The 26,640-nt window shown below is 41.2% G+C and overlaps 1 protein-coding gene across 2 annotated transcripts in view; it reads right to left on the bottom strand.

Annotated features, from left to right (window-relative positions):
* LOC118082289 (cytochrome b5 reductase 4) overlaps window positions 1-24,163 on the bottom strand; it is a 33,226-nt gene extending 9,063 nt beyond the window's left edge. The window contains exons 1-9 of one of the 2 annotated variants that reach the window (XM_035109464.2): window positions 23,956-24,163; window positions 21,472-21,625; window positions 15,896-15,996; window positions 15,191-15,275; window positions 12,355-12,396; window positions 4,357-4,411; window positions 3,788-3,845; window positions 3,075-3,168; window positions 1,418-1,450 (exon numbers count right to left, since the gene is read on the bottom strand). In XM_035109464.2, coding sequence (XP_034965355.1) covers window positions 1,418-1,450; window positions 3,075-3,168; window positions 3,788-3,845; window positions 4,357-4,411; window positions 12,355-12,396; window positions 15,191-15,275; window positions 15,896-15,996; window positions 21,472-21,625; window positions 23,956-24,030 — 697 coding nt within the window. In that variant the 5' untranslated portion in view covers window positions 24,031-24,163. The other variant, XM_035109465.2, reaches the window with a different exon arrangement.
* Between the last annotated feature and the right edge of the window lie 2,477 nt (window positions 24,164-26,640).

Raw genomic sequence — 26,640 nt, 5'->3', positions numbered from 1 at the left:
TTGGTCTAGTCAGTGCCTGAACTCCTTATGTACCAATATTGCCATGAGCTGCTTGATACAGAGAGATAGAATAGAAATGTAAGCAATAATAGTCAGAATGTGAAAAGCATTTGATTAAATGCCACACTTTGCAGTTTTTATTTGAATGAGAGGAGAGCAGATGCATGCTCAACAAGACATTTTTACATATGGCAAATAAATGAATAAATGACAAATTATATTCAAAGGACAACAGATCATTGTTAAAGAACACCACATAGAGTAGCCTGAATCAAAAAGAACTGCAATAGTATAAGGAAGCTTTTGGCTGGTTCCTTTTTAACAGCAGCCTTCATGCAGAATGACAGACTGCTTCTAAAGTAAGGTGAATTTCAAAAGTAGTTTGTAATATGGCACAGGAGTCTTTAATGCGGCATTAAAGGGTGTTTTTTTTTAATTTTTTAAAAAATCAACAGAAAACACTTGTATGAGCGGAAAAGCATTTCTTTCAAACTGTTCATCGGTAAAGAAAACTCTCAAGAGACTCAAAAGACATTAAGATACAGTCGTTCAAGAATCTTGACAGCTATGAATGCATTACAAGGAATACGATAGCTAACAAAATGCAAGCTTTGCAAAGAAGCTGATTCAAGATGATACTCTCAGTTCTTAAGTTAACACGCTGCTACAGGAAGTTAAACCAGTTTAACTTCAATGGTGCACCATATGGATCTAACATTGTTTTCATATAGGCATGCATCAATGTGTGGTGAACCATGCTGCACAGCACACTAAGATTATAGTCCAATCATATGAATTGCTATGCCAACAAATACTTGCTAAGGCTCTGCAGTCTTGATTGGCACAAGAGTTAACATGATGTTAGAACAGGGAAAGTATTTCACATGGGGACACTCTACTATAGATTAGCCTTATTTAAGTTTCTCAAACAGTCATCTGGAAGGTACAGGCAACTCTCAACTTGCGCTTGGGTAATGTTCTGGGGATGGCACTTAAAGCCACAACTTGCATATAGTCAAAACACATTGGGTTCAACAGCAGGTGGGATTCCAGATGCCCACGCCCTTTTTAATTTTTCGGCCATGAGCAAAAAGCTGAATGTGCACAAGCTAAATGTAAAAAAATTCCTTCCAGTAGCACCTTAGAGACCAACTAAGTTTGTTATCGGTATGGGCTTTCGTGTGCATGCACACTTCTTGAACAAGTTAAATGTGTGCAAGTTGTGAGTTACTTGTACTTAATATACAGCACAATAAATACATAAAAAAATATGTTACGTTTCTTGCATTATGTAAGATTTTAGAAACAGCACTGAGTAGTAATATTACTGAAAAAAGTGATCTGATACTGAATATACTAACAAGTCAGAGCAAAAAAAGCACAAATGTTTTGACCATAAGAGGATGTACTTGCTTACCTATCATATCCTCATGAACTGCATAACTCAGTTCTAAAACAGAAGTATATATTTTGATTTAATAAAAACCAAGTGTCTCTTTACATTGATTATTATTAGTAGCAATAACCAATAAATGTACAGGTGTCAGGAAAATGCAAAGCTTTGGAGCTTTGGATTTCATAATTTAAATAAAGTTATGAGGTTCTATACAATGGAAAACCCAAATAATTAGCTATACCACAAAGTTCCATTAAATTAATATATAGGCATGGCTTGGCAGTACATATTCAAGTCTTGGATGTGCATGCTCCCTTCTGCCCCTTTCCTTGGCAGGCGGCAATTCCCTCCCTTTGCACTAAACAGTTTGCCTCGAAACCAGAATTGAAAAATACGCAACAGCATATTTTGGTTTGGTGGCAAACAGGAAGTGAGGGAAGAAACTGCAGCACCAGAGGGAAGGAGGAATTGCACGTTCAAACTAAAGGCTGCTTTCATGTAGTGCCAAATTATTGCTTGCTGTTATACTTCAATTGAGCCTCATATTGCAACCGATTTACTAATCACCTTATAAACCACCGCCTCAGGGTGATTTACACATAAATTAAAAACAGAAAAACAACAGATACATTTAAAACTAAACAAAAAGTTTTACAAATGGAGGATTGTGATAAAACTAGTCATAAATCTAGGATCCACATATCTGGTGTGCACACACAGCTGGAGCGTCATTCTATTAAGAGGAAAGGTCAAAGCTGAATGACAGAAAGTGTGCATTACATGCCCAGTGTCTCCAACATTTCCAGTAGAGGCTGGGGAAAAGCTCCTGTTGGAAAGCCTCTATCACCCAGTAGAGACAATTCTGAACTAGATGGAGCATCCTGCACTTGCACTCAGTCGCTCTGTTTTACTAAGTTCAATATCTGACAATTTAATGGTGCCCTTTAATGGTGCCCAAAGTCTATCACTTGAATTTTCTCTTCACTGCCACCCCTGCTGGAGAGTAAAGATGCTTTTAAAAATGAACACTAGCTACTCTTAAGGAACAGAACAACTGCATGCAGGAATGAAACTCCAACTGAACGCACAAATCTCTCCCTCAACACATTTCACATCTTTGGAGTCTAGCCTTAACATAGAGATCTTGTTCCCCTAAATATGGCATACCAGCCTTTCCCAACCCTGTGCTCTCCACGCATTGTTGGACTACAACGCCCATCAACCCTGACCTCTGGCTATGCCTACCAAGTACAAAGCACTCATGGGATACCATGGCTTGAGTACAAAACACATTCCACTATTATCACTGCGGGATTTTAATGCAGCTGAACTGCATTTATGTATGAGTGTATATGTGCACACATTACATGTACAGTAATACCTCGGGTTACGAACGCGATCCGGATCGCAGTTCGTAGCCCGAATAGTTCGTAACCCGAACGCGATGGGCGCCGCCATTTTGCGCATGCGCAAAGCGCAATTTTCGCGATTTTCACGCTTTGCGCATGCGCAGATCGCGCGATCGCGCCACTTCTGCGCACGCAGCGAAAACACTTCCGGGTTTGCGCAGTTCGTAACCCGAACTGTTCGCAAACCGAGGTGGTCGTAACCCGAGGTACGACTGTATATAATTACACACACACCTCTGCAATAAAGAATTTGCCAATAAAGTCCTTACCAAGATGTAAAAGATACGAGTAGTCTTTCACAATCAGCTCTCCTCTCAGTTTACGTTCTTGAAGATCAGCTATCACCAATTCACTGTTCATATCCTTACAGAGGAAGGAAAATGAAGGCTTTTCAAAGTGGTTGTTAAAATCGAAGGGTTTTTTTTTTGTTATAATAGTCCACCATCAATGCGCACAGCACTTTACAAAGTAACAAGAGTTTCCTACTGTGGAGTTTTCAATTTGAACCTATCAAGAGGAGCCAAGAAAGAAGACAGGAAGGAGGAGATGAGAGTAAATGGATGAAGAAGGCGCTTCATTTCCACATACTTAAGCTTGGTTTTGGTACAGAAGGAGGACAGAGAGAGAAAGAGAAGTGACACTACACAGGTGTTCTTGGAGGCAGTTTCAAGCATATGGAGAAGCAAGAAACAACTCTGGACAGCTGTTAGTGAGGGAGCTGAAGGAGCAAAGGCCAAGGTGACCCGAGTTCAAATTCCCAGCTAGCCATGAAACTTACAGGGTGGCCTTGATCTAGTCACTATTTCTCCGTCTATCCTACCCCACAAGGTTGTTATGAGGATGAAATGTGGGAGGAGAACCAAGTATGCTGCTCTGAGCTCTTTGGGGCAAAGGTTGGATACAAATGGAGCTACTAAATGATATATTGGAAAAACAAGCATACAGTTTTCAAAATTCTTTAATATAAAAAACAATTCTCTACCTTTTGTTTCGTGTATATGACCACGGTGATGGAACCGTCTGTCTGGAACCAATCATAACTGAAATATTGGGGGGGGGGGACTTATTAATCTTTTTGAAACAATGCATGTATATATCTGCCTCCGTACAAACCTGTCTTCATTTGCTGAAGAAGTATGCCTAAAAGCACTTGAAAACATTCCACTAACAAAAAAGCTTGTGAGCAAAACTCTGGCAGTCGCATCAAAAGATTGATATACCTTAGTTCACTTTAATCTGAAAGGCACCATCACAAAGAAAAAATGTTGAGTTACTTTGTTTTGTTTTTAATTTGAAATTAGTTGAATTTAGCTGCCCATTTCCCACTCCACCCCAGCCTGACTTATAATACCAAGAATCCTAGCCCCCCGAATTGTTATTCATGCCATTAAAATAGTGTAACAATCGTCACCTTACTACAGCTATTTCATGGGACTGTCTGGAGGGGGGGGGTCACCTAAGAGCTGCTAGTTGTCACTGAAGTTTATGTAAAATAGAGCTTTACAGATTTTTTTTTTAAAAAAAAATGATAATGCTGTATTAGAATAGTACCTGGGAACTACTTCTTTGGAATAATTATCCGTGACTTTCTTTTTAGAAAACAGACCTGCAAAAAGAGAGAGAGAGAGAAATAATATGCATATATAGGGACCTAAAAAGCAAACGTTTTTCATTAGGTAAACAAATTGACTTAGATCCACGGTTCCCATGGGCAGAACTCCACTCACAGGCTGTTCCCATGGAGGAATGGCAAAGGATATTTTCACTGACTCCTGCAAAGCCGGAGGAAGTGATGGGGTTACAATAATATATGAGGAGAAGATCCATGTTGAGCTTCTTGGACAAAGGGCAATATAAAAACATAGCAATAATAACTTTTTCAAATAAAGCATACTGTCTACCTGGGACATATCAGGCACCTGCTGAAATTAGTTCAGAATGTTCACAGTTCAGAGTTGATCTTCCTTAGGTACCTGGAAGTTCAGGATATACGGTTCTTGCCTCCACAAGTTTAAATTGTCTGAGGCACAGGAACACCCCAATCCAAACACAGCACACACACAGAACTTGTATCAAAGACACAAAGAAACCAGCTACCATATAAGACTGCGAAAGAGTTCTACAGTTGCTAGTAGCTGCAAATACCTTTGAACATAGCCGGAATATGACATTGTTCAAGAGCAACTTTTGCAACGTCCAATTTTGCAGAATAGCATTTGGATGTGTTTCTGCTGTTTGCTTCAAATTCATTTAAGAATATTTATATACTGCTTTTATAGCATTCTGCTAGAATGGGAAACGAAAGACAAGGAGGTCAGATCGGTTGTGATCAAATGGGCGCAAGATATAGGACATAATATACAATTTGAGGACTGGGGGAAATTGTGGAAGGTAGATTTGAAATATACAGATTGTTCTCTTTTGAAAGAGAACTATATGAAAATGATGTACAGATGGTATATTACACGCCAGTAAAAATGGCAAAAATGTACAAAACCAGGACAAACATATGTTGGAAATGTAAGGAAAAATAAGGTACTTGTATCATATGTGGTGGGAATGTAGAGAAGTCAAAAAAATTGGGAGATGATATATAATGAATTGAAAAAGATGTTTAAAATGACATTTGTAAAAAAAAAACACAACCAGAAGCATTTTGTTAGGGATTCTAGGACAAGACCTGCCAAGGAAAATAAAGAACTTATTTATGTATGCTACAACAGCAGCAAGAGTCTTGTTAGCACAAAGATGGAAGAATGAGGAAATCCCAATGAAAGAACAATGGCAAGAAAAATTGATGATCTATGCGGAGTTGGCAAAGTTGACATATAAACTACGTGAGAAGTACAACTGTGACTTCAAAGAAGAATGGGAACTTTTTATAAACTATTTAAAAAGACAACAAAAGGACTCCTTGGCAGGTTTTGAATAAACATCCACAATTTATTAGTAGAACATATAATAGGTAAGGCAATGATATGTACAATTTTATAACATGCAGAAAACAATATGTACAAACAAACCAGAGAGGGGAGCTGAGGGAAGTCCTTAGAGGGTGGGAGAGGGAGGAATGGGAGGGGAAAAGGGGGGGGATTATAATTGGCTATGTATTGGCAATTTGTATTGTTTAAAAAATCTTTTTTTGAAATAAAAATATTAAAAATGAATGTTTATATACTGTTTTATATTTTAAAGTATCTACGGCGGTATTGCAGCACTAATTATACCACATAATTAGAGCCATTATCCATCTGATGCATGTGAAAGCAAAACGAATCTAGACAGCTCTCAACTAAATACAATTCAGAGTACTGTGAAAACAGCCTTTGAGTGTGCTTTTTGGTGGTGCAAGTGTCATGCAAAGCACTCAGCTTCACCCCATAGCCAGCAGCTTGTTGTTACAAGCATCTCACCTCACTTCCAGAAGACCTGGCTGCCTTTGGGCCTGCCCCAGTTGCCAATTAGGAGAGCACTACTTTCCCTTTCATCCGCACAAGAAACTGCAGTGGAAGACTATGCATAAAACTGGAGTAATCCGTACTTTAATGAAACTTTATTTGAAAGTAGGGGGTGGATAACTTCTCTTCCCCTCCCCCCCATCCAATGACTGCAATTCAAAAATGGAAAACCATGAGGGACACATGCCTAACTGTGGCCAAAGTGGTCTCTGAATGTGCAACTGCTGTTGCATGCATGCACTTTACTCACCACTAACTCTTGTTTCAAAACACACACATATAAATTGTTAATCCAGGCACGCATCATCCACAAACTGCAACTTCCCCATCCCAGCACTAAGCTAACCTCTCCTCTTAGCCCACATGAAGATGGGAGAGATTTCCAGCTCAGAGAAAGGACTATTTCCATCCAAAGCACAGCAGACTTCTACTCTTGGTGGAAGCCAGCCTCATGAGGGGAAGTGGGCCACATTTAAAGGCTTGGCAAATCAGATCCAACTCATAAGTTGCAGGGTTCACCACTCCCAGTGTAAAGGATCAAAATGAATGCTGGATCCACTGCACATAGTTATATGATGCAGGAGACAGTAATATTCCCAGCCATAAGAGTTTTGCATGGTTCTGAGAACCAGCAAAAGAACAGAGACAAGTAGTAACTCAAATCCAAAGAAAGTCACACTAAAAGTCCATTGAAATGAATGGTACATAAATTTATGTAAATGTCCTGTTGCTTTTCATGGGTCTTCTCAGATTTCCCAAGGAAATCTGTTCCAAAAGATTGGGAAACTATCAAACAGTGTGAGAGTTGGAGAGACATGGGGCATTTCAGAGAGAAGGGAAAATTGATGAGAATCTGCTAGTGGAAGCTGCCACTAGATGGAACAAGCTTCTGTGACCAGAATGGACATATAGGATTTAAGTCAAATACCATTAAAAGGTGAGGATAAAGGATCCAGGTAGCCAGACAAAAATCCACACACCCCAAGACCACTAGGCATTCTGTCTAAATTCTACCATCTAAATATAGCTCTTGTTATTTGAAAAGATGTCCTTCACTTGGTAATGGAAATGTCATTCAAGAATGCTGATCTTAAGGTTCCCAGGTGTTTAATACAAGTCTGAACAGAAAATGAGTCAAGCAAAGCCAATACCAGAAAGAAAGAAAGAAAGAAAGAAAGAAAGAAAGAAAGAAAGAAAGAAAGAAAGAAAGAAAGAAAGAAAGAAAGAAAGACAGACTGGAACACTGATGATTTCAAACAGTGAAAGTATAGCTGTTCCACTATGTGGTAGCAGTCTCTAAACCTTACCAATAACTATAATAAAATATTAAATGGTCAAAACTGGAATATTTTCCATTAACCATCTCTTCAGGATGAGGAAACTCGGTATTATTCAAGACCTATGACCCAAACTAAGTAGAATCAAAGTTTGCTATACCTATAGAAACACAACAGAAGAACAAAATCTGCCCTCAATGAATTGACAGAATACACTATGAAGACTTCCCAGGGGAAGGGATTTTTAGAATGCCCTTTAGATACTCTCTGCAAACAATGCTTAGCATTTCTTTTATTGATTAAAACTGATTTCTTCCTGTTTGCCTACAGAAAATATATTTAGAATTATACTATTATACTATAACTATGTTACAGGGTTGCTGTAGATTTTTAGTAATTCCTTCATTCATTTTTTCTCCTATATTTACACTTCATAGTGTTCTAAGAGTTCAGGAATATCAAATTGCTTACAGGGACCACATACACTGAAACTGTCACTACTGGAAATTCACAGACTATCTTCAAGTTAACAACAACAACAACAACAACAACAACCAACAACAACAACCCAGTTTAATGCAGCAAGACTGAATTTTCAAACCTTGACAATTTATTTCCCAACTTCCTAAATGCTGCAAGTGACCTTTAAAGTCTAAACTAGATTCAACACAGGAAACATGGGACACAATAGAAAACTCATTGAAAATATCAACTGTCTGCTATAGCACAGGGGGAAAAGTACTGTGTGACCACATTCTAATTGCATTTCAAAGATCACATTTCCGCTTAATAAGTCAAGGTACGATCAAGCATTTTGCCCAAGCCTTTTCCCTCTTATCTGGAAAAAAAGACTATAGGTGGCATCCAACTAACATGTCCTGTCAGCGCAAGGATTTCCTAGAGTGCAACAGAACATCCCACCCACCAGAACAGATTTGTGCAGGGGGACAAGCGGGAAAGTTCTGTTGTCCAAGTGAAATCCTTGTGCTGACCAGATGTATTAGTTAGCTACACAAGTAGGTCTTGCCCCAATGATTCAGTTGCAAGGACTCCCCGCCGCCCTATAAAGCTCCTCCTCTCCATGGTCTTTCCAAAGCAGTCGCAGACTGCATCTGCATACAACCACTTTCTGCTCTTCCCTTTTCATTTCTCTAGGAGAAATGGGCTCTAGGAGACCAGGAGAGAGGGCATCCGGTTGCAGCAGGAGGGGGAGACTCCTTGGATTTTCACCAACCTGCCTCATTGCTGCCTCTTGGTCCCTCTCTTTTCCAGCCTCCGCTTCTCCCACAGAGTTAGGACTGCTCTCTGCCACAGCCTCTTCCTCTTCATTAAACCCCGTTGCCTCTTTTGCCTCCAACTGCTCCCCTCCTTCTCCCTCTGACCACTAATTTTCACCCCACCACCAACCCCCTGGCTCTCAGCCTTCTTCCCTTGGGGGTTCCCTGGAGGGTTCTCCAGCTAGTGCCTCCCACCACTCCTCTGCCTCCAGCCAGTCCATGACATGGTCACGTATTCAGACCCCATTGGCACAACTGCCTTGGCCCTCTACTTTTACATCTCAATATAGTGGTACCTCGGGTTACAAACACCTCGGGTTACAAACACTTCGGGTTACAGACTCCGCTAACCTGGAAGTAGTACCTTGGGTTAAGAACTTTACCTCAGGATGAGAACAGAAATCGCGCAGCAGGAGGCCGCATTAGCTAAAGTGGTACCTCAGGTTAAGAATGTTTTCAGGTTAAGAACGAACCTCCGGAACGAATTCAGCTTGTAAGCAGAGGTACCACTGTACAGTATATACAACACAGAATATTATGCTTGATAAGCTTCCTCTCATAATAAAGCTTTCCCCAAAGTTTCATCATAAACTTACACTGCCCTTTAGTGTGCCAATATTAGATTATTTCTTACATCCACCCCCACAAGGCAAATTCTCAACATTTCGCTTTCACAGATGGAGAGCACAGCCTGGGGGAAACTGATTTTCTCAAAGTCCCATAATATAAAACTGTTCCAAGTCTAATGCAATATAGAGGGAAAGATTTGGCCCTTGTGGATTTCTCTGCATACCAATTCTTCTCCGGTTCTGCCACTATGCTAATGAACCCAATGAACGGTGGCAACAGAAAATTGGTTTCATGGCAGGCTTTTTAATTATAGTTTTGTTCCTGTTCTATTCATAAATTGCAAGCAGAGAATATACCAGCTTTTTAGGTGAAGGCATGGTAGATTATCTTTATAAAGAAAGACAGATGAGGGGGAGTTGAGTCAGAGGGCTTATTTACACAAGGTAGATGACTCAGTGTTGTTTTGCTGCTCTTACCCATCATATCTGCCCACGCTTATGTGCAATGAATTTCTGATTCAGTCCATTTTTACATGCCCAATACAGTGACTCTAGTATTGTTCAGATATATTTATCGGCTAATGAAGCATATTATTGAAGCAGACTTTGATGCTGACTTATTCAGCTCAGTCACCCATTAACCCTTTCAAACAAAAAACAAATGTGCTACTCCACGATAGCTACTGAATATGATACTTTTTAATCAAATATAATTGACGGTCCATACGTTCTACAGGTATTTCTCCAAAGCAACAATTTAACAGCCTTTCCTCATTATTCTCAGCAGATACAATAAGCTGTTATTCCTTACTATAGCTCATTGGATCGCTTTATATGATCAGCATTATGCTGATACAGGAAGGGGTGGGGAGGGAGAGAGGGAGAGAAGAACCAGTTCATTGCCTTTTTAATTCTTCTCCACAATACTCTAAAAACTAGAATCCATATTTTGGAAGAAGCGTTTTACTCTTAACAATAAGAAGTGACATGAATTGTGGCACTGTAGAGCCTTGTTGGGGTGGGAGAGTAGGAAAACCTCATTTCTTTCTAATTTTGATTCTTAAATGTATTTTGCTCAAAATTGCAGACATCCTTTTGTTAGCAGCAGTCAACCCTGTGGGAAACAAACCTAAAAACAGACTTAAAGAATAAAGAAATCTAAATTTCAGTTTAAAAAACTCACTGCTCAGTTAAGTAGCCGACTTCTGATTAGGACATAAGCAACAGCATTAGAAACATAGGTACCAAGTTCCGGATTGAAAAATCCGGGATCAGCAGCGCCGCGGCACCAGAATTCTGGCGCTGCGGACATTTTGGAAATGGGCACAGCGGCATCGGAAGTCGCTTCTATGCATGTCCGGAAGTGCGTAGAAGCAACTTCCGGTGCCGGCGCAGCACCAGAATAACATGGCCGCCGGCATGAGCTCCGTAATCCAGGGAAATACGGGGTATTTTGCCATTCGGGACACCTGCGGGAAACGGTAAGAAAATACGTGGGCTTCCCGGGGGAAACGGGGTACTTGGCAGCTATGCATTAGAAACACAGAAACTTTTTCATGATCTCTTCAGAACCATCTTTTAAATTGTTTGGCATGTGTCAAATCTAGATCAATCAACTGTAGCAAGAAGCAATGGGTAGGTGTTGTGTGTTCCCTCTCCACTCTCTTCCTCTGGTCATAGCTGCCAAGTTATCCCTTTTTTAAGGGATTTTCCCTTATGCTGAATAGGCTTCCTCGCGAGAAAAGGGAAAACTTGGCAGCTATGCCTCTGGTGCAGCCACAAGGAGATTAGAAGCTTGTGTTTCTGTTTCCAATTGACAGCAGTCTGTTGCTATGTCCATTCTCTGAGAAACAGTGATTAGTCTTAAGTATGGTTTAAACCAGGCATCCCCAAACTTCGGCCCTCCAGATGTTTTGGGACTACAATTCCCATCTTCCCCGACCACTGGTCCTGCTAGCTAGGGATCATGGGAGTTGTAGGCCAAAACATCTGGAGGGCCGCAGTTTGGGGATGCCTGGTTTAAACTATCTTCAAACTGTGGTTTGTAATCCCAGTTTGCTAGTCTAAGCAAGGCATCCCCAAACTCGGCCCTCCAGATGTTTTAGGACTGCAACTCCCATTATCCCTAACTAACAGGACCAGCAGTCAGGGACGATGGGAATTGTAGTCCCAAAACACCTGGAGGGACGAGTTTGCCTATGCCTGGTCTAAACCATAGGAAAGACTAACAAGATTTTGAATTCAGACATAACACACTACTGTTAGTTGAAAACTGAAATTAAAGCTTCCAATACACAACTGATGCCAGAAGAGCAAATGCATTGGCCCAATGCTTGAGCACTATGGTTTAATGTAACATCTCAACTCAGCCAAAAGACTTCTGTAATCACAATTTCTTCAACAATCCACTATGAAAAATTTGACCTGATGCCAAATCTTTTTGACACTCTCACATCTGTGCATATAAGCACCACATATATGCATAGCAATTTGCTCCAACTTGTTCTTCCCGAAACTCCTGCCACCATCTTTGAGCAGGCTTCAATATAAGACAATAATATGAAAGCAGAAAGCAAGAAGGGAACTCAAGACCTGTGTCGTTAACAAGGGCACACAGGAACAGAGATTTCATCAAGCTCCTGCTAGTTTTCCAACAGCAAAAACTCCTGAACTATTATTGGCAACAGATCCGAGGAGCATTTTTCTTCCCCTACAGCATTCTTTCTCAAGTTGCCCAATGCTCTATCTTCTCTACTTCATTTTCTGCTGTGCCATCTTATTTCTGCCAGTAGCACATGGCAGTACAGGCAACTTAGAGAGTTGTTGGAGTGAAAGTGGGATGGTTCTTCGTTTAGTCAGAAAAAGATATCTATATGAAGTTCCACCAGTGAACTGCATGCCTCTGATTTGTATATGTCTGTGCTGTTGTTTTTAAAATGCATGTGATACTGTTTGCACAAATACTTACCATTTAAGATTCTGTTTTCTTCAGGTACAATGGGGCAAGATTCTGCAAGTATGCAAGAAGAATGCTGTGATCATGAGAGCAAAAAACTCCCACAAGTTATGCTACAATATGCAATCATTCTGCGCAAAACCCCCCCCCCCAAAAAAAAAAATGGAGGGGGAAAAAAGAAGGCTCATCAAAGCTGAAGAGAGAGAAAAAATAAAGCATGCAAAAGAATAAAAAGCAGTAAACTGAAGAGAAGAATATAATCAATTGTAAATAAATGTAATTTTTTGATGGGCTACTGGCATATATGATGAAAAAGTTAGTACAACCGTAGGAATTATATATTTAAAGCCACGGTTTCCCCAATCTGGATACATTCACTACATAACATACAAAAGTGACAAATAGAAAACTGGATTTCTTAGAAATGCTGTAAACAATGTTTAGCATTATGCTCCCAACATGTAGGAAGCTGTACTGCTAATGACACAACTATCTGCTATCTGCTATACTTTCGGGTAATGAAACAATCACTATGAAGACCACATGGAACTGCCTCATTGTGCTATATCATTTATGTGTAGAGACTAGAATGGGTTTTTTTTTCCTGCATGCCACTGTGCAATGATTGTAGTAGTGTGAATAAAAGCCACCAAGCTGCTATGGCAAGCCACTGTTTACCATATGGCGGCACTTGCTACAAGAAGCAGCTTAAAGCACATTTCATTTAGCACCCATTCATGTGCACCAGTCCTAGGACTTGCTGCACCAGTGCGGCTTCAAATGGAACACATTATAACCCTCTCACTGGCAGTACTCTGGACAATTCATCTTTGCCCCTTTCACCTGCAAGCAAACTGCAGGGAACACTAAACTAAAGTCTACAACCATTTCTGTAACTAACAGTGCATTTTAATGTTGTCATTCCTAAGTCGGGCCTTTGAAAATGTATAGTACTGTACTTTGTACAGTATAGAGCTGATGTCTTATCAGCAGACATTTTTAGGAATGGAACGATCTCCATATGGAATACTGAAACCTTGGGATACTTTGTCCTACGCTTTAAACCTTGGCTACAGCACATGTTATTTTTTCATAAAGGAAAAAAAAGATACTGTCACTTTCAAATATAGTATCAGGTTCCAACAACCGGGGATAAATTAATGGTTTAACTGCTACCGTACTTTGTCCTCAAATAATTCAGACAGTCTTCACTCTAAATGTAAGTGTATAAAAAATGCTAACAAACAGCAAACTATGGTCACAAAGCAGATGGCTACACAGCTTGCTCAAGTCCCTAGCTGTGCTTTAGGCTTGTGGTTTTTTTTTAGTGTGTGTTTTTCAAATTGTGATCATCTCTGCCACATAAAGACCACCTCTGCTTTTTAGTATTTTTAATGGGTTTCAAAAGCAGAGGTGAGTGGCAGGATCTCATTTTTTCAAGAAGCACCACAAGTCCCATGGGATGCATATGGAAGCTCCAGAGATTGCCTAATGAAGGACCTCTGGAGATTGTATCCAAAATCTCCCCCTTAAGATCATTGCTCCCTGTCTGTCGTCGTTAGTGTTTGTTCTTAGAGCCAGGAAAGACGAACAGCTGAATTACTGTACAATGAACTATCTTAAGTAGAATAAATATTGTAACTATTAATTTAGCTTTGTATATGAAGCTGACTTTTGAAAGGCTTTATTGGAGGTGATACTCAATATCATTTAAAAGTGACAAATAAAATGAAAGGATATGGATCTATGTCTATTATATTTAAAAGGAATTTTTTTTCGTAATTCTCCTTTATAAGACATTCGTTCCTCGCTGAACCCAGGAGATCAACATCATTATAGAGTGGGCAACAGAAATTAGAGGAAGAGAACAAGCTTTCAGCATCACACAAGTCAGCAAGAAGTCATGAAGAAGCTCCTACCCTGGAGCGAACAGAAGATGTAGAGCAAAGCTGGCAGAGCTTATGGGAGGCAGGGAAGAGGGAGGTAACAATCATTCACAACCTCAAAATTGCCTAGGATGCCCAGTTCTTTAATGCTATTTTAATCACATAAAAGTTATAAACCTGCACCAAGACCATTTGTTTTAAAACTCTGTTCTTGTACTTAAAAGATGCCTTAGCCAATCTGGATTCTACAGATTCTGCTCAACCAGAAGACTACTCTTGGTTACATTTATACACAGCAGCATCCTAGTATAACTCGGTGTCAGCTACACAGCAACAATAAAACCCAGTCTCCTGAGCTCTCTGTTGTTTTGACACAGCAAGCAAATTAAAACAAGAAGCTAGAATATTGCCTTTCAAAGCTGATCCAACACTTGCCAAGCATTAAAAATAAATTTTAACAAAACTGTGCTACTCAGGAGTATGTACTGAGGGAAGGGAATCACGGCTCTGCAGAGGTAACACAGTGAATTAGTTGTGCACATCCAAGAATTCAATCTAGCAAACACTGCTATCATAAGCAAGCCTCAGTTAAATGAATGGGTCTGTGATAGCAGGCAGATCATGAGCGGACTAATTTGCCTATGGATTATTATTGCATCCAAACTCAGGTGCTTAATTGGGTAATGCTAAGGGCCTCAACAAAAGACAACTTAGGTGTGCACATATAATGTAAAGTGTAATGCAGCAATGTGTTTGAAAATTCAGGTATCACAGAGGAAGCCAGATTTGGCTGCGTCTCTCTGTCAAGTTACACTAGCAAGGGAAATTGACTTTGGTATGGAATGTGTCAATGAACCTTACTCTAACATAAATGGGATTAGGATTGCAGCTAAAGTTTTTTAAAAACTTATTAAACAAATTATTATTAAATACACACACACACACACACACACAGTGTATACCTTTCAAAGCAGCAAAAGGTTTGAGTGCCATTCTTCCAACCAAACATTCTTTCAGCATCGATTCATAATTTACCCAGCGATGAACCTGCATGTAGAAGAAACCAGGACTATTTTAGAGGATTTGAGCACTTATAATAGTGCTTGCTTCTGAGCAACTAAAAAGATATAGTAAAATAAATAAATGAAAACTTGTTACATAGAACTTCTGAACGAAAGCAAACACAAGCAGAGGTAGGCCCTAATTCATCATGGGAACAGAGGTAGTAAGGTAGCATAATATGCAATGTAGTAATTAATGTAAACTCAAAATAGGAACAATGCAACTAACACAATAGAGTATCACTTAAGCTTCTGATTTAGCTATTTAAGAGGGCACCTTGCTGAATTTGTACCCAATTCCTCAACAAGTGCAGAATATTAATTTTCAGTTTCTTTTTGGAATGGACCCATGAACTCCTCTCTTTCCTTTCCTCTCACCTGGCCAGGAGGAACACAACGGAAGCTTTTACTTCAAAACAACACATCTTACAACTCAAAACATCAAAAAGTTGTCATCATGATACACACATTACAGTATATACACAATTAATTTTGAAATATAGTAAATGACAGAATAGTGGCTTCTTCCCCAGGGAGCAGAATACTTTAGTGTGCAGCTTTTAGATTAAGTTTGGATGTACTGAATATGACCTGTACTCTGTTTACCTGATCAAATAGCTCTGTGCCATCAGCTCCTGCTGCTTTCATCAACTCATCTTCGCCACCAGGGTGATATTCCATATACGGTGTGATATTATACACGAGACCTACAATTTTTGTAAAATAAATAAATAAATAAAAATCCAATTAAAACATGCAGCATGCCCTCTATGAAAATAAATATTAAATATATATACTGTATTCATTGGTCCTTTATTATTTTGGCTATACTGAAACAGGAAATTGTACAATGAAAGTGGTTATATTCACAACAAGATAGGAATGCCATGCTAGGTAAACCTAAGGCACAATATTAAAGCACATTCATGTGTGCTTTAATATTGTGCCTTAGGTTTACCTAGCATGGCATTATGAGCTTATGTTCTGGTGACTAGGCACCTGAGAGTCCAGAATCCAGAGTCACACCTATCCTTACTTCAGAGGAAGTGGTAGATTCAAGCATACATCCATTCTTATGTGCATGGTTACCCTTTCCCCTAATCAATGGAGATGTATCACATTGGGAAGAGCTCTGTACATGCACTGCAGCATGCAAGGAACCAGGAAAATACATATATTTACTTTTGCAACCCACTACTGAATCAGAATGATCATAGGTAAAGTATTATATCCAGTGCTGTAAACTGTTCTACGGTTGTAGATGTTATAAGAATTTTAAGATTGTGTGTGTGTGTGTGTGTGTGTGTATGTATGTGCATACGTGCACACACACACACCATATATTCCGGCGTATAAAATGACTGGACATATAAGATGACCCCAACTTTTCCAGTTAAAATATAGAGTTTGGGATATACTCGCCGTATAAGAAATACGACACGGCGTATAAGACGACCCCCGACTTTTGAGAAGATTTTCCTGGGTTAAAAAGTAGTCTTATACACAGGTGTATATATAATATTCATAAACCACATGTCTAAAACCCCACAGAAAAAAGTCCTGAAATCATTTTGTCTCTCCCAAATGACCTCAAATATTTCTCTGCAAGGCTGAAGGAAATGGGGAGCCTCCCCATTGTCTCTTTGCTCACAAATCCTGTCTCAAGAGCACATTGAAGAGATGAATGGGGTGAGCCTGTGACCTGTGACTCAATCAGGGACTGAGTAGTTATCATAACAAAAGAGTGGCCAGGATGCCCAGGTAATCCAGTCAGGTAACCTGGCAGACAGGATAAAAACAACTCACTCAGATTTCTGTTGTAGTCCGCCCCTTCTCTTATGTACGTATGATGTATTTGGGGGTGGTCTTGGGCTACACCCCTTCTGTGATGATGATGATGATAATAATAATAATAATAATAATATATTATTTATACCCCGCCCATCTGGCTGGGTTTCCCCAGCCACTCTGGGCGGCTTCCAACTGAATATTAAAAACAATACAGCATCAGTGATGTATGTATGATGTATGGAGTGGTGGTCTTGAGCTACAGGGTGGGCAGTTCAAAAGTCTATATAAGGACTTGCACACCTTTGTCCTGGGTCCTCCTCCTCTCTTCTGCGTGTGAGGGGAGCAACCTGTTGCAACAGCTTTAATAAAGATCAGGCTTACTAGCTGCTTTGCTTCTCAATATTCTCTGGTTGGCCTCTGTTATTCTCTCCTTCCGATGGAGAACCTACAAAGGACTCTATAAGGGCTCTTGTGGACCCCATAAGGGAAAGGGAGCAGTTTTTCTTTACAACATAGACAAGGGATTCGCTCAAAGAAAAGTATTTGCTGATAAATGGGTTAATCAGAACTGTGGGGTTCTCTCTCATTACAGACTTGCAAACTTGCAAAGCTTGAAAGCTAGTATTATCATAAGCTTACGCAACAACAAATCTACTAGGTTTCAAAAATGCCCCAAGACTGTGTGTGTATAACACTGTCTATTTAGCAGTAGCACAAGATACAGAGAACAATGCTTTAGGGACTCATGGACCACTTGTCCAAATATCTTACCTCAATACAGATGTCACATAACAAAGCCTTTCATCTAATATGCACTCAGAATGCCATCTAGTGTAAAGTGCTGAGCACTGCATATCAGAAAAGGTATGTTAACTCTGAAAGCAGATTCAGTCACCTTTTTGTTCATAGGTATCTTTGCAGACTGTCCTGGGCAGACAGGTGAATGTATAACATCACTGATTAAAAAAAAAACCAGGTATTTCACCACTCAGAATGGTGTGAGTGCCATTTTAACAAAAGAGCCTAATTTGTTCATAATGCATGGAAATGCTTTTCATTCTCAAATCATGTGACCCACAGAAAACGTAGGTGATGCCAGCAAGTCAATACATACAAATTTATATAGGGTGTGCTTCCCACTATCATTTACACAAGATTTTAAGACTTTTTTTTGGGGGGGGGGAGCATGTCATTTAACAGGTGTGTGTGTGAATACATATATTACTGCAATTAACGGTACTCTTCATAGTCAGGCAGCTCAGTGATTATTTTGGTATCTTCGATTCCTTATTCATGTACCAACCAAGAACTGTAACAAGCAATTTTGCCTTTGCATTTAGTGCTTTCCTAAAGCACAAAGCAATTATACCGGTAGCTATTACCATGCATTACATTACATCTGTGCCGCTTGGCAAAATACAATCTACTATAGATAAATGTTTCATATTTTCCAGAGCATTAAAACTACAGTTGAGAGAGGAATGAGTTCCAAGCTGGCCAGTGCCAACAATGGAGGTATTTTTAAAATGAAAAGCAGCATTCAAGAGCACAAAAATAAACAGTGAAAAATGCAACAAAGATGTTTACAATGTTTGCCAGACTCTGTCAAGTCCAAGGCCAACATAAAAAAAATACACTGGAAGAAAAGTAGAAGTTAGTACAAGGGAACACATCTGGTATTAAGTCTTCCAGGGAAAGCTAACGGTGTATTACCTTGAATTCATGAACCATAGCTCTATCAACAGCAATTCACTATGACGACAAATATGTAGTCAACATGTGCAAAAGCTCTACTTTCAGAGGCATCAAGCCTGCCTCTACTAGATGCAGAATGCTGCCCCTTGGGTTTTTCCAGCAAGGCAATTAATTTGTCCCACAAACCTTGCAGAAGCATTCTGTAAGCACAGTCTGCATGTCAATTGGCTCTCAACCTATTGGTGTACTGGTCAAGACGCAACCCGGAATGAAAATAACAGTCCAGGGAGTCAAATGATGTTACAGAGAAATACAGGAAGCTGCCTTATACCAAGTCAGTCCACTGGGTCCATCTAGCTCAGCATCGTCTACAGACTCTACACCAGGCACCCCCAAACTGCGGCCCTCCAGATGTTTTGGCCTACAACTCCCATGATGCCTAGCTAACAGGACCAGTGGTCATGGAAGATGGGAATTGTAGTCCAAAACATCTGGGGGGCCGAAGTTTGGGGATGCCTGCTCTGCACTGATTGGCCACGACTCTCCAGGTTTTCAGACAGGGTTCTCTCCCAGATCTACCTGGAGATGCTGGGGAAATGAACTTGGGACGTTCTGCAGGCAAAGCAAATGCTCTTCCATTGAGCTATGGCCCTCTCCAAATATTATTCTTCCATTTGAGGAAAACCAGGTGTTCGGTGGTTAATATCCTGTTTGTCTCTCTTGTTTCTAGCATAAAAAAGCAAGGACTCAAACCTGAACCAAAACTTTTTCCCCCTGAACCTGAACAGAATTAGGTCCATTTGATTGCTGATCTCAGGATTCTTATAAGACAGGGAGGACAGTCCAACTGTTCATACCAAGTGGGCCACAAGAGTACTTTGAGACGGAGCCTGCACACTGCCTTGTTGTGTGGGGGAGCAAGGCCAAAATTTCACACACACCAGCCTTCATGCTGCCTTCCTGAAGCCAGCTAAGCGAGGTGCTGGACTTTGGAAAGGAGGCACAAGGCTCTGGAAGGGTCCTAGAGCCCCTCCCACAGCTGGGAAAATGCTAACTGGGCTTTGGGGAGGAGGCAGGAGGACTCTAGAATCCGGTCAAAGCCCCCATGCCTCCTTCCCAACGACCAGCACCTCCTCTCCTGGCTTTGAGAAGGCAGTGTGAGGGCTGTGGAGGGTGTAATCAAATGTTACCACAGCCGCCCAAAGAGGCCTTGAGGGCCACACACAGTCCTTGGGTTGTGTGCTGGACCACCCTGCCCCATCTTCCCTTGGACAACTCTGAGTGAGCCCAGGAAAGGAAGGACACATACCATCAGCTCACAGTTGGCCTGAAATGACTTTGTGACTCTTCATTATAATAAACGTATTTGTTTTAATGCTTTAAAACAGTAAGCCGCCTTGGGTGCTTTGGGAGAAAGAGAATTGCAGTCCAACAACCTCTGGTCTATTGCAGAGGTCCCCAAACTAAGGCCCGGGGGCCGGATGTGGCCCAATTGCCTTCTAAATCCAGCCCGCGGACGGTCTGGGAATCAGAATGGTTTTACATGAGTAGAATGTGTCCTTTTATTTAAAATGCATCTCTGGGTTATTTGTGGGGCATAGGAATTCGTTCATATTTTTTTCAAAATATAGTCCGGCCCCCCACAAGGTCTGAGGGAGAGTGGACTGGCCCCCTGCTGAAAAAGTTTGCTGACCCCTGGTCTATTGTCTTTACTTAAAGGGGCATCCATCCCCCACGTCCCCTAGTGGGCATTAAGTTTCAAAAGCACACTCCGCACCCCCACTGGGAATTCCACAAATCTGTTTCTACTTTGCTTATGACAGAGGATATACTGTACAGTGGTACCTCTACTTACGAATTTAATGCGATCTGAATGCACATTCGTAAGTCAAAAAAAATTGTAAGTTGAATCCCATAGGAATGCATTGGGAGAAAAAGTTCGTAAGTCGAAGCAACCCTATCTAAAAATTCGTAAGTAGAAAAAATCCTATCTAAACCGCATCCAAGATGGCGGACGGAACTCTGTTCGTAAGTAGAAACATTCATAAGTAGAGTTATTCGTAAGTAGGGGTACCACTGTACATTTGCAGTATATTTCCAGTAAATTAAAGGCAAGGGTAGCTTGAGTGAGGAAAAAAAAGAATATGCTCAAAGCAAAATCTTGGACAATACAGGTCCAGGTGTTCACTTGCTGCTATCTAAATGCTAAATGGCATTGTTATTAAGTAATCTCATTACCTAAGCTCTAATGAAACTTTTTAACCACTTACGCATATTTACTTTGTTATATTTCTTTCCTCTATATAAGAGTGGCTGGGGAAACCCAGCCAAATGGGCGGGGTATAAATAAATTATGGTTATTATTACATAAAAGCTTTGGGGGGAAATAAGCAGCAATACAGTGTTTCTCCGAAAACAAGATGTAGCCATAAAATAAGCCATAGCAGGATTTTTAAGCATTCAAGGAATATAAGCCATACCCCGAAAATTAGACATAGTGATAGGCGCAGCAGCAATGCCGGCTGCGGCAGGAGGAGGAGGTCTGCCGGATCGGTGCCTGGAACCGGCGGCTGCTGCTGCAGCGCCAACAAAGCGCCCAGCAGCGCCGCCTCAAGCCAGCGGGACCCAGCAGCAGCAGCGCCGCACCACACGGAGCCGGTAACACATTCATAAGAAATGTCAACAAAGCAGCCTACCTCTTATGCATATCCAACAGTCAGTCCTCTTATTATGCTTAGCAAGCTCTTCTTCAGTCACCTCTATTAATTTTCCTTTTAGACCAGTGAGATCTGTCCCACTTTTAGTTAATCGAATCCAGTCCATAAGACTTCGGCCTGGTTTCAAAGGTACCTAGAAAGGAAGGTAAGTTTGTGGAGGAAGTTTATTAAATAATTAGCAACAAAAAGTAGAAGTAGATTGGTTTCTTGCCATCCTTTATGGTGGAACAGCAAAATTCCTCGTTTAATTCTGGCACACAAAGGCAGAGCTATACACAGCAGAAGAAAATAACCTTCAAACAAAGCCATAGCAGACAGTTGTGAGGAAATTTAGCATGCAGGACTGCTTCTGAGGTAAATACGAATATATAATCTAATAATCAGAAGAAATTGGGGGGGGGGGTTGGAGTTCAATTCATTCCAGCCATGTTCTACTATCCAAACACATTTCCCTGAACAGACTCTTGGGCTGGGGTATAGCTTAAGGTTTTTTCACTTTCTGTATCTTTATTTTAGATCGTATTATGATTTATGTGGAAATTGTTTAACTTGGTTGTGTACTTTTGATATTTTACTTATTATTTATGGCTATTTTTGTTATGTCCGCAATTAGGGATTTATTTCATGTTGTTAGCTGCCTTGAACATGGCTTGAACTATGGAAATGTGGCATAAAAATAAAAGCATGTATGTAACAAAGTCCCATGAACACCATTATAGCTAATGGTCTAGGGGGCCAGGCATCCCCAAACTGCGGCCCCCCAGATGTTTTGGCCTACAACTCCCATGATCCCTAGCTAACAGGACCAGTGTTCGGGGAAGATGGGAATTGTAGTCCAAAACATCTGGAGGGCTGAAGTTTGAGGGTGCCTGGTCTAGGCTCTTGAATTAAATTTTTAAATCACAATTTCATTTCCTGGCTTGTCTGTAACTATAGTTTCCTGGTTCTGATGCAGTGGGAAGTTACAGTTAACTGTGGCTTTGTGCCATATTTCACTGCTTATGGGAAGGGAGGATTAAAGTACAGGTAACTACTTAATAAGCTAATATTTTATAACATAAATGCAGTCATTGTGCATTTAAGTGCTCTAAGCGCACAATTTAGGCTTGGTCTTTACTTCTATATGAAATTAAATCAGAGACAACATTGGGCCGGGCAGTGAGAGGAGAGAGAAAAGATATACAAACTAGAAAGACAAGCATACAGCAAATCTCTTGGTCAAGGAGACAATGCTTTAAATGCAATTGAGAATATGCAACATAGGGGATTTTGAGGGAGGCTATCGTTTCCCCAACAGAATTTCTATCTCCCTACAGTAGGGAGATACTTACGCTGGAAAATATGCAACTTGTGTATGCATGAGGAACACAACATTGCATCAGTTCCTCCTTTTCCGGCATATTTAGTCACTCTAAATTTCTATTAAACTTCTCCTTATATCTTCAATATGGGCAGAGCTTCACTCCAATTATTACTGTTATTTGTGTCACACTTAACAGATGGGCAATTTTTAAAGCGCACATTCTTCTCTAAAGCTCAAGCAGCACTGCCGGCAAAAGAGCTGTACCATGAAAAATTCATTGACTCTACTTGTTGAGGACTCTACAATTTCCACAGCCCATCACATTAACTCAACAGGAATCAGCTGACATACCAACACTGTTGCCACATGGCTTCAGCCTTATATTACCGGTACCACATGATAGCCCACTAGTTTCATAATCACAGCAATCAGCTTGAGGACACTTCGAAACCAATCTTCCTTTATGCAAATGTTCCCCGTACCCTGCCACTCTTATAGTTTTAACCAAACACCGCACTGGACTTAAGCTGAGTCCCAAACACATGAAAGGAATAGGATGCACCGAAACATCTATAGTCTTTCCACAGCCCTAAAGAACAAAAAAGTCAGACACTGCCTGTCAGCGATTAGGCAGGCTTCCAGGATAATGAGCGTCTTCTGAAAGCAAGCTTGAACCCTGGAGCCTTCCTTCTCTTTTAGAAACTACGTGCCCCATAATTACACAACGGTCCTCAGAAAAGAGGAAACAGCCAGATGCATCTGTGTTGCCTGCAAAACAACCACAAACACAAAACACAAGAAAAGGCAGCACGAACTGCTCTTAACCCAAAAGCACCTCTGAACCTCATTCCCTTAAGGACTGACACCATCTTCTCGCCGGGCAGAACTTTAGGAGCTGCGTAACAGACAGAAACCAAACAGGTACAGCTTTTCTCACTTCCTACATCTCCGGGCCAGGAGAGGCTTCACCTGCTGAGTTTCCGCCTGTAACACCCATCTGGGTTCAAGATCTCTACCCTCAACGAGCAAATGAAGCGTTAACCCCCGTTCCGCCTCTGTAGGTGCCAATGCGCAAGGCGACCCCCTCTCACACCGCCAGCTTGCGCTGGGGCGCAGTGGCAAGGAGTACCGCTGACCCCCGGCCCCAGCTCCCGCCGCACCTTGCTTCGCCCTCCCACGGCCACCCGCTGCTGGGAGCCTGGGGCAGGGAAAGCCTGAGAGGGGACGTTGAGCATCCTGCCGGCCGCAGGACAGCCGCCCCAGCCGCCTCGTCTTCTTCAGAAACTGCAAGCGGACGGAAAGAGCCGCTTCCGGGTCCGGCCCGGCGCCGAAGCACCCAGTAGCGCAGCAGAAAGGCAGGCGGAGATTTAAAAGACCGTACTGCGCAAGCGTGAGATTGAACCGGGGCGGGGCGGGTGGTTGGAGCTCTCTCCACCGACGAGAGCGCGAGCCTAGGCCCCACCCACCAGAGTTGACTGACGGCGGCACAACAAAAACCTACGGCGGGGGCGGGATTTTCCGCCCACATGGTCAAGAGACGCTCCTAGCTTGACCCGCGCGCTCACTTCGCTTTAGCGCTTGCCTGTCTTTTGATTCGCGCGCTCGCTGCGCGGGGATTTGCTCCTTTAAAATGCTGCTCGCATCCTGCTTTTCGAGTGGCGGTTGCTCCAAGTGGCGGCAGAGGATCGTACAACCATAACATCAATAATAATAATAATAATAATAATAATAATAATAATGCGAAGTATTATTATTACTGTATTGCTAATAGTAATGCGAGGTATTAAAATAGACTTCCATTTCATGCAGCTCAATGTGGTGCCTTCCATAGTTCTAGTTACAGGTAGGGAGCCGTGTTGGTCTGCCGTAGTCGAAACAAAATATAAAAAAATCTTTCCAGTAGCACCTTAGAGACCGTCTAAGTTTGTCACTAGTAGGAGAACACTTCAATCTCCCAGGACATCCTATACAAGATCTCAAAGTAGCTGTCTTATTACAAAAGAATTTCAGAAATAGACTGGAAAGAGAAGTTGCTGAATTGCAACTTATTACCCAACTTAAAACCATGGAGAGACCTGGTCTGAACAGAGACATTGGATTCTTTTCTCATTATACATGATAAAGCTATTTTTAGCCATCTCACCCCTTGCTTTTTCCTGTAAGACCAATTGCAGTCGTTAGCAGTCGTCAACAGGTTTACTACACCTATCAGCCAATCACCCATTCCCACCACCCTTCTGAGTAATACCCCTCCCCACCCTCTTACTATATATAAGGGTCTGGTGACTTCTGTTTCAGTGTATCTGAAGAAGTGTGCATGCACATGAAAGCTCATACCAATGACAAACTTAGTTGGTCTCTAAGGTGCTACTGGAAAGAATTTTTTTATTTTGTTTCAATTAAAATAGACATAAGTTTTGCATGCCTGGGTAGTCCTGCCTCAACAACAACAAAATGTTCAGTACAGTAAAGGTCGCCTTCCTAATCTCTCAGCTTGACCTACCTCACAGGGTTGTTGTGAGGTTGAAATGGAAAGGAGAACCACTTACACCACCTCACCCGTCGCACCCTCATTCCTGCATTAAGCAGGAAGGTCTGATGGGGGCTTCTACATGCGTATGGCAACCCTACTCACGTTTGCATTACCTACGTATACAGGCATAATGTCTGAATAAAGTTACTGTGGCCAGGGCCGGCTCTTCATAGCCCCCCGGTGGCGCAGTGCACCATGGCGCGGGGCTGGTAAGCTGGGCGCCGACCTGGCAAGGAGGGCGCCGCGGGGAAACCAATTGCACCCTGCGAGGGCGGGGCGTGCTGCGGAGCGATCTCCGCCCCTCAGCACCAGGGCGCGTGATCTGCTCAAGACGGCCCTGACTGTGGCTCTCCATGAGCGTAGCCAGGATTTGGGGGGGAGGGCGCAGAACCTCAGTTTGCTATGTATGCTACGCCCATATTGATTTCATTATTTGATAGAGTACAGTTCTGAACCATTTAGCCCATGGAGTTACTGCAGTGGATGAGTAAGCAATGTATGGTGTAGAAAAGTGCTCAGAATTCAGTGCATATATATGCTCTTTAGAAAACCTATGTGCACCAATGATTTAGGGCTTTTTAATAAAACCTACTTTTATTATCTGGAAAGTGTCTCTGTATGGAGATGATACCATGCAACAACATGTTACTACTGCCTGTAAACACACTATTTATTTTGTAGATTTATATTCCACTTTTCAGAGAAACTTTCTTACAAGGCAGCGCAAAATAATGTATAAAAACATTCATAACAAAATGAAAAAATACAAAAAGAAAGCCTAACTAAAAAAAAATTGTTTTCACACATAAGGATACAAAATAAACTAATAAGAAGTGTTCCTAAAAATGTCTTCAGAGTTTACTTAAAGGAGAGAGATTTCCGCTACTAAAGCTGAAATTCTCTGCAGCTTACTACAAACACACAAGATACTACAAACACACAAGCACATATACAGTATGTGCTTGTGTTATTTTCATACACAATGCCCTACATATGGATTTCACTTTGTTTCCCTATAGGAGCAATTTCTATATATGAACTACTGTATATTCTGAGTGGTTCCAGTTTTACACACATGGAACATTGTTTTAGTTTGTAAAACAGCATTGAGTTAATCCAGTTTATCAAGTCAGATACATTTTGTACTCCAGTTGAGTCTGGTTTTAACTCTTCATGGAAATTTCAGTACTGTAATCAAAAAAGGCAATGTTTACTCAAAAGCAAGCCCCATTGCATTCAATGAGGCATGATATCAGGTAGGATAACTAGATGCAAAACAGGACAGGGTTTCCCCCACTTTTAATAGTTGTGC

The sequence above is a fragment of the Zootoca vivipara genome, chromosome 3 (genome assembly GCF_963506605.1).
Source record: "Zootoca vivipara chromosome 3, rZooViv1.1, whole genome shotgun sequence".
Classification (NCBI taxonomy): Eukaryota; Metazoa; Chordata; class Lepidosauria; order Squamata; family Lacertidae; genus Zootoca; species Zootoca vivipara.
The sequence above is the reverse complement of the archived record's forward strand: the minus strand, read 5'-3'. Positions and strand labels throughout refer to the sequence as shown.